The sequence below is a fragment of the Erigeron canadensis genome, chromosome 8 (assembly GCF_010389155.1).
Source record: "Erigeron canadensis isolate Cc75 chromosome 8, C_canadensis_v1, whole genome shotgun sequence".
NCBI lineage: Eukaryota > Viridiplantae > Streptophyta > Magnoliopsida > Asterales > Asteraceae > Erigeron > Erigeron canadensis.
In genome coordinates this window covers 26,851,215-26,864,952 of record NC_057768.1, presented here as the reverse complement: position 1 = coordinate 26,864,952, position 13,738 = coordinate 26,851,215, and the positions used below count along the sequence as shown (strand labels likewise).

Sequence of the window (13,738 nt, the reverse complement as noted above, 5' to 3'; positions counted from 1 at the left end):
AAGTCTGAATAAATTAAATTATAATGGTTAATTAGTTAGTTTTCAGTTTTTTTCATCAATTGTTTTACGAAGTTTTTTCCATAGTATCGGGTTTGAGTTTTTGGTTTCTAATCTCAAGGTATTTTCCATGAATAGAGGGTTGGAGGTCTAACAAATCGTTAGTTAAAATTGCTTCCAACACGTTTAAATCGAAACTAACTTTATAAAAAAAAAATGTAAGAAAAATAAGTCGTATGATATTTTATAATTAAAGATCGATGGAGCGATGTATAAACTTCTAGAAACGATTCTTGTTAAAGGCTTGTATTTTATTGTTATGTAATGCTATTTTATCCGTATTTCATTTGAAAAAAATATATTTTTTAATATTATTTTTGGTTCCCACAACTTTTGGCCCCCTTTGTGACTTTTTTCGGTCGCTCCGTGACTACTCTCAAAATGTGTCAACGCTTAGATGGACATTATGTTGGCTTGAATAAAAGTAGCAATTGTTTTAACTCAAATAAAACTATAAAATAAAATAAAATTTACTCCCACCATCCCATATTAAGTGTCACAGTTTAATCTTTTGAGTTTTTTCTTTCAAATTTTAACCGTAAATATTTTTGTTTGTGTTATGTTGAACTTATTATAAAGTAAGTATAAGTAACTGCTCAGTGCCGCCTTCTGCGGGTTTTGAGCTCCAATACCTCGACGGTGTATGAGGGAGGTTAAGATGTAAACAGACCTTACCACTGATCCAACTATGCTGCTTTATGTTGAACTTATTATAAGATATATGAATTTATTGAGTTTCAAATGTACTTTTTATTGATATAATTTTTATTAACTAATATATAACATAAACAAAAAGTCAAAGATATTTACGTTTAAAATCAAAAGAAAAATACTTAACCATTAAAATAGAAAAATTAAAATTGGACGGATGAAGTATTGAATAAAAGAAACTTACGAATTCATTAATTTGAGTAATGAGAGCTTATATTAGACAAAAATAATAGTCAAGGCTTATATTTTATGTAACCTTAATTTAATGAAAGTTAATATATTACTGTTAAATATTAATTTAATATAATAATGTACTTTATAATATACTCGTAGTAACATAAGGAATTTTAATGGAAAATGGGATCTGGTGCATATATCGAGTGAAGAATTGGATTTACCTCGAACCACCGTCCCTCATCGTCACTATGTCGATCTGCCGCCGGAATTACCGGCACATATATACATTTTTTAAATATTATATTCATGTATGTATTATGAATATATAAATGCAGGCATCGATGTATGAACATATATGATAATGATTGGGGTAAATATGAGATATTGTATATTTGTATGTGCGTTCTCAAATATTTATGTACTTTTTGTTTAATCAATGTTCCAAACAGATATTGGAAACCATTGATTCTTCTCCTTTTTGAGTTTACTATTTCCTATACCTATTTCTGTTAAAAGAGTAATTGAAATCTTTTAACTTACTTCAATGTGTATTTATTAGCAAGCGTGTTAATTAGTACACCAAAATTTATTATTCACCCAAAGCAACGAAATTCTTTTTCTTTTAAGAAAAGGAAAATGAAGTAAACCATAGTTATATTCGTTGATATATAATAGATAGTAAAGACATACGACGTGATATTGATAGTTATCAATAATTGTTAAAAGACAAACGTGAGATTGATAGTTACTAGGGAAATAATCTAGTCTTAAATTTATTTATTTTTAATTTTCTAACACCTTAATAGTAGTCTAGTACATGAAATGACAATTTTATTTTTACGGTTTTAAAACTATCATGAATAGTTTTTTAAAGGGCATTTTCTCTTTAAAAAATTGTTTAGCCGTTTAGGAACACCCCGGAATGCTCCCTAAATGCCCCTCCCGACTATAAAAATGTCTTGCTCTTTTCATTTTAAACACCTTTGCCTTTTTTTTTTTCTCTAAAATTTCCACTTATCAAACTTGTGAGTGTGAGGGACATTCAGAGAGGCCTCGACTTCGTGTAGCCTAAAAAAAATGGTATCATGGTCACATGCATGATACGTCATAGAATATTTATTTTCGAAATTTGGGATAGCGAGGTCCTACCAAAGCCGTGTTTACTCATTCTCTTGTATGTTACTTTCATTTTTAAAATTGGAATTTTCTAATGATTTCCATTTTTGCAACAGATATTTCTACAGTCGAAAATACCTTTAGTCAGATATAGTGGAGAAGGTTAAATTATTTGATAATAAAATGAGTGATTGCTTTATTAGGAAAATTCGATTTGGTAAAAATCATATATAATTAACTTTTTTATAGTAAAATCATACATTGACTGTTTGATTAGGGAAAAGTTATTGGTAAAAATCATATAAATTTAACATTTTGAATAAATAATTATATTAGAAGTTATGTCATTATAGAAACTAAATTATTTTTGAGCGTTTTGCTCTATCATTCAATTCAGGTATTGTTTCTGAGTTTTAATTAGAAAAGAATTTTTGCTTAAAAAAATTCTATGCCAGACTGTACATAAAATGTATTATATAGTTGTACACTCATCATAAAATTTAACGGGTAAACTTTTGATATGAAAATAATATTATTAGACGCACGTATGCAACCCTAAGGGTTGCGTTTGACATTTTTTAAAAATTAATAGCATAATAAATAGACCTACAAATACGCATAAAAACAAAATGTTGCCGCTTGTATCATCATTAGAGACCCAAATTTTACAATAGGTATTCATTTATTGGGAATACTAGCTTATAACCCGCGTAACACGTGAAATTTCAATATTTTTTGTATTAAAGAACTTTTAATATCTGAAAGCTATTAACATCTAAATAAATATTTACATACTTTTGAACAACAATTATAATACTACATTCATTGTCAAGGAAAAATGTTTTATTATAATACTAAATTTGAATTAAAGGTTTTATTTTAATATATAAGAGAAATAATATTACTACAACAATACCTGCATCATTTAGTTGTAGTCTGTATATTATAATTTGTACGTTTGTTGTAGATGAATAAATTATGTTGTATTAAAAATACCCTTAAGATTGTCGATCGTAATGAGCCTCGATCTCTAAGTGTTGCCTTAATGCCTTTGTAGCTCTTAACACTCCATATGTAATACGAGTATCGGAGTACATTCTATTCTATATCGAAAGGAAAAAAAAAAAAATTGATCCATTTGTCATAGAAATATGGCAGAGAACATATTCAAACAAGCGCCAACAAATGATGTGATGCCCACAATTCTACTGTAATATTTGTGAAATTAAAGTAAAAGATTATTTGAAGTTAAATACACATATACAGAAAATGCCAAAAAATATATATAGTATTTTTTTTTTCTTTGTAAAATATTTAATTAACACGAGCGCGCCACACATGATAGCCTTCTTTTAAATTGTTGGTGAAAGACAAATATTTATTGAGAAGTCCAAGATAGTCGGCTTCCTTACATGAGATATGGAACTATGATGTTTGAAATAGACTTTTAGATACAATAACGATGATTAGCGCAATTGTCCATCAATCATCGTCTAATCAAACTTGTTCTAGAAGTGAACTTGTGAAATTTGCTAGAGCCAGCTTTTTAAATTAAGGAAAGGTCATGAAGAGTTTGAATTACTAATGACCTTGCGTCCAAATGATTGAATTAAGGTACCAACTACCAAGTGACTTAAATACCGAGAAGGTCATAGATTTAGACATCCGATATGATAAATAAAAAGTTAGGGTTTCATGTAGAGCAAGAGTATATCTCACACCTATAAGGCTATAATGAGTTTCCTCCTATATAAGTCAGTAGTGACTTGAGGGGAAGGCAACTAAAGTAAAGTATTTAGTCCTCATATTTTAAAAGGCCTCAAAATTTATACAAATATAGAAATGTGATAATCACTACAAACTTGAAATAATGATAACCCTGAAATTATGTATCAACTAAAATGAGAACATGTTTAAATATATGTGAAATATGTGTAAAATCAATTTAAAAGAAAATAAAGGTTAAAACACATAATAACACTAACCTAAACTATTATCATAAATACATGAAAAAAAGCTCTTCAAAGCTAAAATTATGGGCAATGTGACTAATAATTTACAAATAAAGATTAAATGGATGGACAGTGGAAATATTTGAGAATGAATTATCAATCCCAAACTGATTATAGAGTTTTAATAAAAATATCTTACATATGAAAAAGGAAGGAAAAAAAAAGGAAAAATAACTTTTGTAAAATATCAATAACTTTTAGTGAAGGCCTCATTATAATGTTTCGTTTTAGACCTCTAAGGCTATCTGGAGTGGTATTACTAGAGATTGGGATACTTTCATCAAGTGGCGCCATGTGACATCCTGATTTATTGGGGTTACCTGGAAAAAAGAAGGGGAGTGGAATTGCAGGTGGGGTATATTAATGATTGATTTTTTTTATTTTTTTGTGTTTGATTTGAAATTAAAAAAAGTTACACTTTTGGTACCTAAACTTTAATAAAAGTTATATTTTCATAAAACTAAATAAAAATGCATTAATATTAAAACACTAGAACTTTTCTAAAGTTAAAAAGAAGTTACACTAAAACATAAATAAAAAAAAAGTTATACTAAAACAAGATACACTAATTAAAAACATAAAACGAGCAACACTAAAACATAAATAAAACTACATATATCTTCTTGCGCCTTCGTGATCGGGCGTTTGGGTTTTCCAAGATGACTGTAGTCGGTAGGTCAACACTCGTAGCTCGGCAAGCTTAATCGTACTTTCCTTCGCCTTTATTTTCATCTTACTCAACTCGATTTTCTCCTTACCCATACCAACGCGTTCTTTGCTTATGTCCATAAAACCCTCCAATTTGACCGATAAATGGTCAAAAGTCTCATTATACCTAGCCTTTCCCTTCCCTTTGCCTCCCGAACCCGATGAACCCGCTTGCGTGGCTTTCCTAGCCGTGTTTCTACCATTAACCCTTTCTTCAAACAACGGGTCATCTGTAACACCCCACCGTAGGCGGAAATATGAGGTGTCATGAAAAGTACAACATGACATGGAATTACATAGATACTACGAAATGAAATAGAATATAATAGATATATTCCCAAAACATGAGTTAAAAGTCATAACAATGCTAGGATAGCTTATTACAAACATGTCCATAAAAGAAATAGTCCAAGGCATGTAGCCTTAAAGTCTGACAATAACTAAAGGAGCACTAATCTCCGAAGTCCAAGTCTAGCATAGCAGTCTTTATTCCTGATTAGCCTGAGTACCTGAAAAGTATACTAAAACGTGTCAACACAAAGGTTGGTAAGTTTGTAGGTTTTATGTCAAAAGTCTTAGTCAAAGAAATAAGTCTTTTGTCGATTCTTTTAAATCTAAACAAGTAATAGTTCAATATATAACGAGCAGAGTTACGCCATAAGTCTTAATGTCTCAAAGCCCGGCCTTACGGTACCTGCCTTAGTCTAAAGTCTCAAGTCACCATACACACAAAAGCACGTCAAATAAGCACGTCATATAGCACAATAAAAAACACATAATCACGCACATACAACAAGACAGAAGCACGTCAAATGGCATAAGTAACTCTATACGTACAGGCTCAATATTGAACATAAACAGAAATCGACAAAACTGTTTAAAAAGAACAAGTATACTTTCCACCCCAAAACATGTTAAAAGAGGGGCTACGAAACTCACCTGAAAAGTGTTATGAAAGTATAACGAACGAGCACGACAAGCACAATCAAAGTCCACGACAATAAAAAACTATCAATAATACATGATAAGTCACAATGAAAGTCTTTGGTCTTAAGTCTTAGCCTGTTAGAAATGTCTTTAAGTCCATATGTCTTTATTTAACTTTTAAAACGGCGTTTGACAAGACTCGAATAAACCGAACAAGAGTCTAGATTTGACACCAATGTCCTTTCTTAAGTTCAAAATAAATTATTTTATCAATAAAACTTGATTTGAAATCATTTTCTAGCCCAAAATAAGTTTTACTCAAATTTAATCAAAACTAGACGAAAACCGGAGATTTTAACCGAAAAGCTTACGAAACTGAAACGAGTAGAGGTTGAACTCAACCTAATGGTTCAACTCGACCAACTACAGCCCAAATATGTTATTTTAAAATCTTTTAATCATACGTTAGCCAATTGGACCAACTACACCTTTTGAGAAAACTAGTCAAGTTTAAGAACCGATTAAGCGCGTATGGACGCGAAAGGCTAATGAAATCGACTATATGAGTTGGAAAGTGGTTGAACTCTACCATGGCAGGTCTAGTTCGACCTGGACAGAGGTCAAAATGAGTTCTTCCCAATACTTAAGGGTCCAAGAGTTAAAACAAGTTATTTCGGGTCAAACTAGTAACTTTACGAGACGTTTAAGCGACAAAACCTATGAGAGGTTGACCTAGACCAGCAGAGGTCGACCTAGACTTGGTTTAGGTCGAGCTAGACCTGCCTAAGTCGAGCTAGACCAGGTAGAGGTCGAGCTAGACCTGTTCGGGGTCGGATTTGGACGCATTTTGAGCAAAAACGACGATTTCGATGCGATTTTTGTTAAAACGACGTAGATTATGGCTAGCCAATTCATACCCATGGATCTTGGATGCACAAAAGTTACAAAACTCAGAACAAAAAGGGTGATGTTTGACCGATTTCATACATAATGTGATTGACAATTGCACAAATCTTGATCTAGGATACGAAATCGACTAGTTTTTGAGTCTTTTAGCCAAGTAAAAGATATCTTCAATTTGTAGTTTCACAAAACTGATTACATAAGTGCATAATGAGTCGAATCAAACCTTAATCAAGGTTCAATTTCATTTCTTACACACAAATGTAACCAAAAGATGCACAAACAATAATCAAAGACATGATTCGCTTAGCTTCTGATAAGAACCGAAAATCAAACATATATATACATATAAAAAAACGAATTGAATAGGCTAAGAACAGAACTTACACAAGTTTTTGATGAAGAAAATGATAATATTCACTTGTTTCTTGATCGAAGATTGAAGCCTTGATTGATTTACACGCGTTTGGAACCAAAAATCAATAGAAAACCTTGCTAGAATTTTTTTGAAAGAAAACCTTGTGTATGTGTGTGTTTATGAACGACCACACAAAGAAGAAAAGGCATAAGTCTTGGTCTTCTATTTATAGGGAGAGCCAAGGGAGGGGAGATCCGTCAGACTAACGGAACGCCTGACAGTTTTAGTCATTTTTGCTTACCGGACGAACATCGAATGTCATAGAAATGATTTGACCATATTTTATGATATATTTTTGAATTACGAACACAACGACTAGTCACATGACCATATTTGACTCACGAAAGTATTTTAAGTATTTATTTAGGCATTTCTATTAAACAGCTAGTCTTCCTCAAACATTCGCACCAAGTATTAAAAAGTCTAAAACACTAGTATACAATAAAATGACATGTCTTAATCATACTTTAATCCATAAAAAACTCACGTCTTTAGACTTATGTTTGACGGTTACTAACCTTATTCAAACGGAAAGGTACAGTCATACGAACGCTCAGGTGACGGTTGTTACATCATCATCCTCCAATGAATTAAGGTCGATATTAACACGAGCATCCGAACCTATATATAAAGTATAAGTTGTTATCAAAGGTGTGTATATATATTAAGTTAATCTAAGTACGGAAAATATATACATATATATTAACTTAATCTAACTACGAAAAGTATATATATATATATATATATATACACTTAAAGTCAACAACATAGTGAAACTTGGAACTATACCGAAGTTTCTTCCAAATATCCAAAAACCCAAATGCCTTGAGATAAGTTCAACTGTACTCGGCTAGTGCGCTTTTCACAACATCGACATCATTTGCACCGGTTTGATAGTTAGTTGCATTGGTGAGTCGAGTGTAGATTTGGTTGAAATTTCGAATTTGTGGACGCATTTTTCTCCTTTTAGCACCACCCCATCGGCATCACGATAACTCACGAGTGTCTTTTCTAGCTTGAGCAACAAATCCATAATTCGAGTCCAATATGTCCTTTCCCTTTGAAAATTTGCTACAAAAAACCAATAAAATGTTAAACGGGCCAAAACCCCATAAAAAAAATCCAAAGTTAAATAATTCAAAAAAGAGGCCGAAATTTAATACCTTCACGTGGGTCTTCGGTAACCTCAAGCCAAGCTTTACATAGATTCATTTCCTCGGGTGGTGACCACGAAATAGTCGGTGTTCTCGTTCGTGGTTCATGCGCCGCTTTCTTTTTGTGTGGACGCCTTTTTTGTTGTCTTGAACCGCCCTCTTCGGCTTCAAACTCAACTTCATATTGCGTTTCTTGAACGTACTCGACATCGGGAGAACGTGGTGGGGTTGGAGCAAGTTGTTGAGGATCAAAGTGTTGAACTGACCGAAAACCGTAGTTGTCTTGTGGCACGTTCCAATTACCAAAACCCATTTGTGGCATAGATTGACTAGGTGGTTGAAAGGCGTTTTGTTGATTACGTTCATTTGTCGAATTAGGTGGATGAAATCCGCGTTGTTTATTATGTTTGGATCGTTAAAGTCGATTAAGGGACGTTGTTGATTATTTGGGTTGTTGTTGAGATTCATTTTGTTGTGGTTTTTTTGAAGTGAAGTAGTTTTTGAGTGTAAGAATTGGAGTGAAAGTGGTAAAAGGAGGTGAAAAGGGTGTAATTTATATATATGTTAAAGTTAGAAGTAAAAAAAAAAAAAGTAGTCGTTCTAAACATTTGCAACGGTACAAAATTTTGAAAAGTGGAGCCGGTCAACAACATTTCAAGCGATATGCGTGTATCGCTCATTTCGTGGATCGCCTAGGAGGAATGGTGTGGGCAGCGACTCGGGGGAAAAATCCGGTGAATCGTCGGGCAATTCCGCTCCACTTAGGATAGCCTAAATAATTTGAGTCGCCTCCTATAAGTGGAGGTGATCACATGAGTTAGCGGTCAATTCTAAATTCAAATATATATATCTATATATATATATATTAAAATGATAGATACAATAAAATGTATAGAATTTATATATATATAATGGGTAAATTTATATATATAAACGATAAATCACTATATTACCTTCATGAACCCTAAATACACATAACATATGTATAAATAATTGAATATGAATATAGCTATTTTATAAACTATATGTGTGAATACAATGCATTTTGATTATTTTTAACTTTTATCTATATTATTTTATAAAGAAAAAATAGTCCTCATGTTGAAAATTATATGGGTAAAAATGTCTAAAATACTCTTAATGATTATATTACACTATTAGTCATTTATCTTTCAAAATAAATCCATTAACCATTTACAGCAATTACTTTTACATCAACTATCTACACCACTCGACACCGCTTCTACCACCAACAGTCGTCCCTTAATTATCAACACACTCTCACCGTCACGAACATCGCTCATTGCGCGAGTAACGTGCTAGTTTATATGTATAAATACTTTATCCTTCATGTATCTATTTATATATTTTTATTCTCATGTTTTGAATAATATAGATTTTAACTTCATGGCTTCACTGTTAGTCTTGAATCGTTAACATTGGAATATACAACTAAATATCATTATTCACGAGTACGCAACGGAAGCAAACAAAACTATGTAATCAAATAATTAACCTTGAAATAGGATTAAGGAATACCTTTTAACGTAGATGATAAAGTGAAGAACTTTAAAAGGATTTGAAGTAAATCTCTCTACGATCGCACACTAGACACCTCTTATATTGTATGCTAGTACTCCGATCACGAACCGAACAACCCTTTGTTTTTATCCCTAATAATCGAACCAACCAAAAACCCGAAAACCCTTTTTCTTTGGGGTTCGGCCGAAGCCAAGAGAGTGAGAAGAGAGGAGAGAATTAATGTATGAATTGAATGAATAAACCCTTAAATTTAAGCCTCTATTTATAGGGAGATATTAGGGCATAATGACTTGGTGACCAAGTCAAATTAAGGCCTCTAATGAGCCTTCAAAACCGACCCCCCTTTAGTCTAATTAGAGTCCAACCCTAATTATCTTATTTCACAATTAAACCTCCTTCTAATTAAATTAAATACAATTAACCCTTTAACTTATTTAAATTAATGATTTTGTGATCAAACTAATTAATATATTACTTTAATATCTTAATTAATAATATAGAGTTACCGTGTCATTTCGTGTGACCCCGTAGGCTTAAATGATTTTCGGACGTACGTTCATTTTACGTGATTATATACTAACAAACATGTAATTAAACAAACTTTTAACAACGAAAAAAGCAATATTGATTTGAGCAAGACAAGTGTTTAAAAGTTTCAATATATGTTAATTTCTTTCTTTGTTCTATGATAAATAAAAATACAAAGAACAATGCAGAAACACAGTATACTCATACGTATGACTACTTTTCATTGATTAACAGATTAAACACTTAAAATTCAATATACTTTTGGTATTAGAAATGCTTTTGATATCAACTAAAATTGTGCTAAGTGTATAATGCCAAGATGTCCAAGATTCAAAAATCCATCACTAGGGGTTATAATGTGCAACTCTCGTCAGTATCACATCACAAAATCAACTCCCATCATTAACCAATAACCAAATTCTTGCAATATCTCAATACATAACTAATCACTAGTTTGCAACCCACCAATTCCATAATAAAAACTAAAAGCATATTTTACTTTCACTTGTTATCAGAATAATGAATGACCTCATAACAAGCCAATAACGAGTCAGTGTTGGCTCGTTATCAGAGCAATAACGAACAGACGATGAGTGGATAACAAGGACATTACAAGTGCTTTATTAATGAGTTTCTGATAGATAATCTCATTAGCGATTGTCACGAATTTAATTCATTAAACACCAAGCCTCGTTTGCAACTAGCCCTAATGGTTGGCAAGCAAATGAAGTTTGTTCAAATGTCAGATGCATATTTGGTTTTTCTCATAAGTTTTGGTTTTGACTCTGTTAAGGAAGAAGTATGTGGGTTGTTTAACAACTTCTGAAATTTTAGCCAATCAGGGTGTTGTGTTAGGTAAGTTTATTGTATGGTCTGATATTCTTTGAAAGTCAATTGAATGTTAAAAAAATAACTAATGGTTGATTAATTTGCTAAAAGTGCATTGGCAACTTTATTATCCATTTTTAATTCAATGTAACATTGTATTTATAATAAATCTTAATTCAATGTAGAATTGCAAATCTATAATACTATATAAAGCAAACTGTCATCCCTTTTAAGTAATTAAAACTTTTAAATGATCATATTACACTTCTTCTTTATTTACTAATTTAAATATGGAAAATCTATATAAACACCAGCAACTGTTTATTTACACAACGCTCGTACGCCCCATTTTATGTGCCCTATTTTATGTAGTACTCCCCGTTTTAGTGTTGAAAACACCCCGTATGAAGTAAAACGGGGTAAAAAATACGGCGCAATGATTGCACTGACTGACATGTCATTCATGATATATTATAAAAGTAATACGGACTGTCACGTATTTAAAATGGTGGATATTTGATATTTACTAACAAAAAAAGGAGTAGAAAACAAAAGGTGTCCATGCGTTTTCACTATTTATCACTTATGGTCTCTCTTTCTTAATATTTTGCAATATCAATCACTTACCATCCCGACGTTAACCCCATCAATAGATGTCCTATAAATATCCATATACTATAAAACGGAGAGTATTTTACCTGGCTAATATAATACGGTCTGTATTAAATAAATGACATAAAAAGCAAATCAATAGGTGTCCCATAATTATCCGTATATTATAAAACGGAGAGTATTTTATGGTTGCTAGTCCATATTATATAAAACGACACAAAAAGTAACATTTTCTATAAAAAAAAATCATATAAATTTGATATGCTACGGGTCAATATGCTTCTCAAATGGGCTTTATGGGCCAAATTATGTTCATCATTTGTATAAATGGGTCAAATAGGTTGTATATGCACGTCTTTCCCTCAAATGGACCTATTGGGCCTAGTGGGCCTTCACACTCATTTGATATCTCATGGGCCAAATGGGTTGTATGCGCTCGTCTTTCACTCAAATGGGCCTAGTGGGCCACATTATATTCATCATTTGTAGAAACGGGTCAAATGGATTATATGTGCTTCTCTTTCAATTGAATGGGCCTACATACTCGTTTCATATCTTAAGTGAGTCGTGTGTATGTATATATGGATATATGTATGTAAATTCAAAAGATACATATCGTTTGATATCTCATGTGAGTCGTTTGTATGTATATATGGATATATGTATGTAGATTCAAAAGATCCACATCGTTTGATATCTGATGGGCTAAATGGGTTGTATGTGCTCGTCTTACATAAAATGGGATGTTTTATGTATGCGATGAAGATCCTCCGGAAGTCTAGGCCTAAAGCCGCCGCCCGGTTGATGTGTGAGTAGAGCACACAACCGTGGCAGGGACCAGAGTCGTTGATCATGCCACTACCATTTCCAGGAGTACGGATTGAGCAGGTGCCTGTGAGGCTTCAGCATGATAAGGATGTCGACCATCAGGTGGACCCCCCACCACCATATCGCCCGCGACGTTGCTATCAGGTTGCCCAGCTCCCTGACGACACCCCACGTGAGCTTCAGCATCTAGCATCTCATGTCAGGAGTCTGGAGCACGTTGTGGCTAGTCTTGAGTAGATGATGACCACGACACATACTCGTATACGTTGGATGTGTCGTTTGCTGACCCCGGGGCCAGATGGTCCATACCCGATGATACCACCTCCAAGTGCTCGTGCTACTGCTACTCCATCACATACTGTTGGTCCCACTCCTCCCCCAGATATGCCTGTTTCTGTTGCTCTACCATCGGGATTTACTCCTCCTATTACTCCATTTATTTATCCTGCTTATGATGCTCCACCTGCGACTGCTACTGCTCCACCTCCGAGTCCTGGTCATATTGTTCTACCTCAGTCTTCAACTAGTGTGAGTACTCTTAGTGATCCATCGACTCCTTCAGCTCTACCAGGTTTTGAGCCTGTTGCTTCACCAGCGGGTTTTGAGACTACTGCTCCATTGAGTCCTGATTTTGCTACCCCACCGGAGAGTCCTGATCATGGATTGCAATGTATTTGATGTTATGCGTACTTTTTAGGACTATTATTGTGATATATTATGATGTGTTATGCGTACTTTTTCGGAACTTTAACGATGTGTTTATTATGTGATATTTTATGTTTTAATGGCTAGGAACTATGGCGATGTGTGTATTATGTAATATTTTATGTTTTAATGGCTAGGAACTATAATGATGTGTATTATGTGATATTTTGTGTTTTAATGGTCCATCTAATATGTGTTTGGTTTATTATTCATGGCTGTGTTTTTGTGTTTGGAAAATAATCGTGTTAACAAGTTATTTCCTATGGTGAAAATGTGAAATGCGACAAAATTCATTTAAGGTATACATTCATAATGTCAAACATATCAGTTAATACAGGGAATTATCAAGAGGTTAATATCTTATACCATGAGATTAGAAAGAGATTTTTATGTTAACATCAAGTACTTTACAATTATAAGTTTTTTTTAAAAAACTTATAATAAACTTATATAATAAACGTATCAGTTAATACATGAGATTATCAAGAGGTTAATATCTTATACCGTGAGAT

At 32.8% G+C, this 13,738-nt stretch overlaps 1 protein-coding gene across 1 annotated transcript; it reads left to right on the top strand.

The window, feature by feature from the left end:
• Window positions 1-12,761: 12,761 nt before the first annotated feature.
• Window positions 12,762-13,199, top strand: LOC122610523 (vegetative cell wall protein gp1-like). The gene has a single exon (XM_043783504.1). The coding sequence runs from the start codon at window positions 12,762-12,764 to the stop codon at window positions 13,197-13,199; it is 438 nt and encodes a 145-aa protein (XP_043639439.1).
• Window positions 13,200-13,738: the final 539 nt, after the last annotated feature.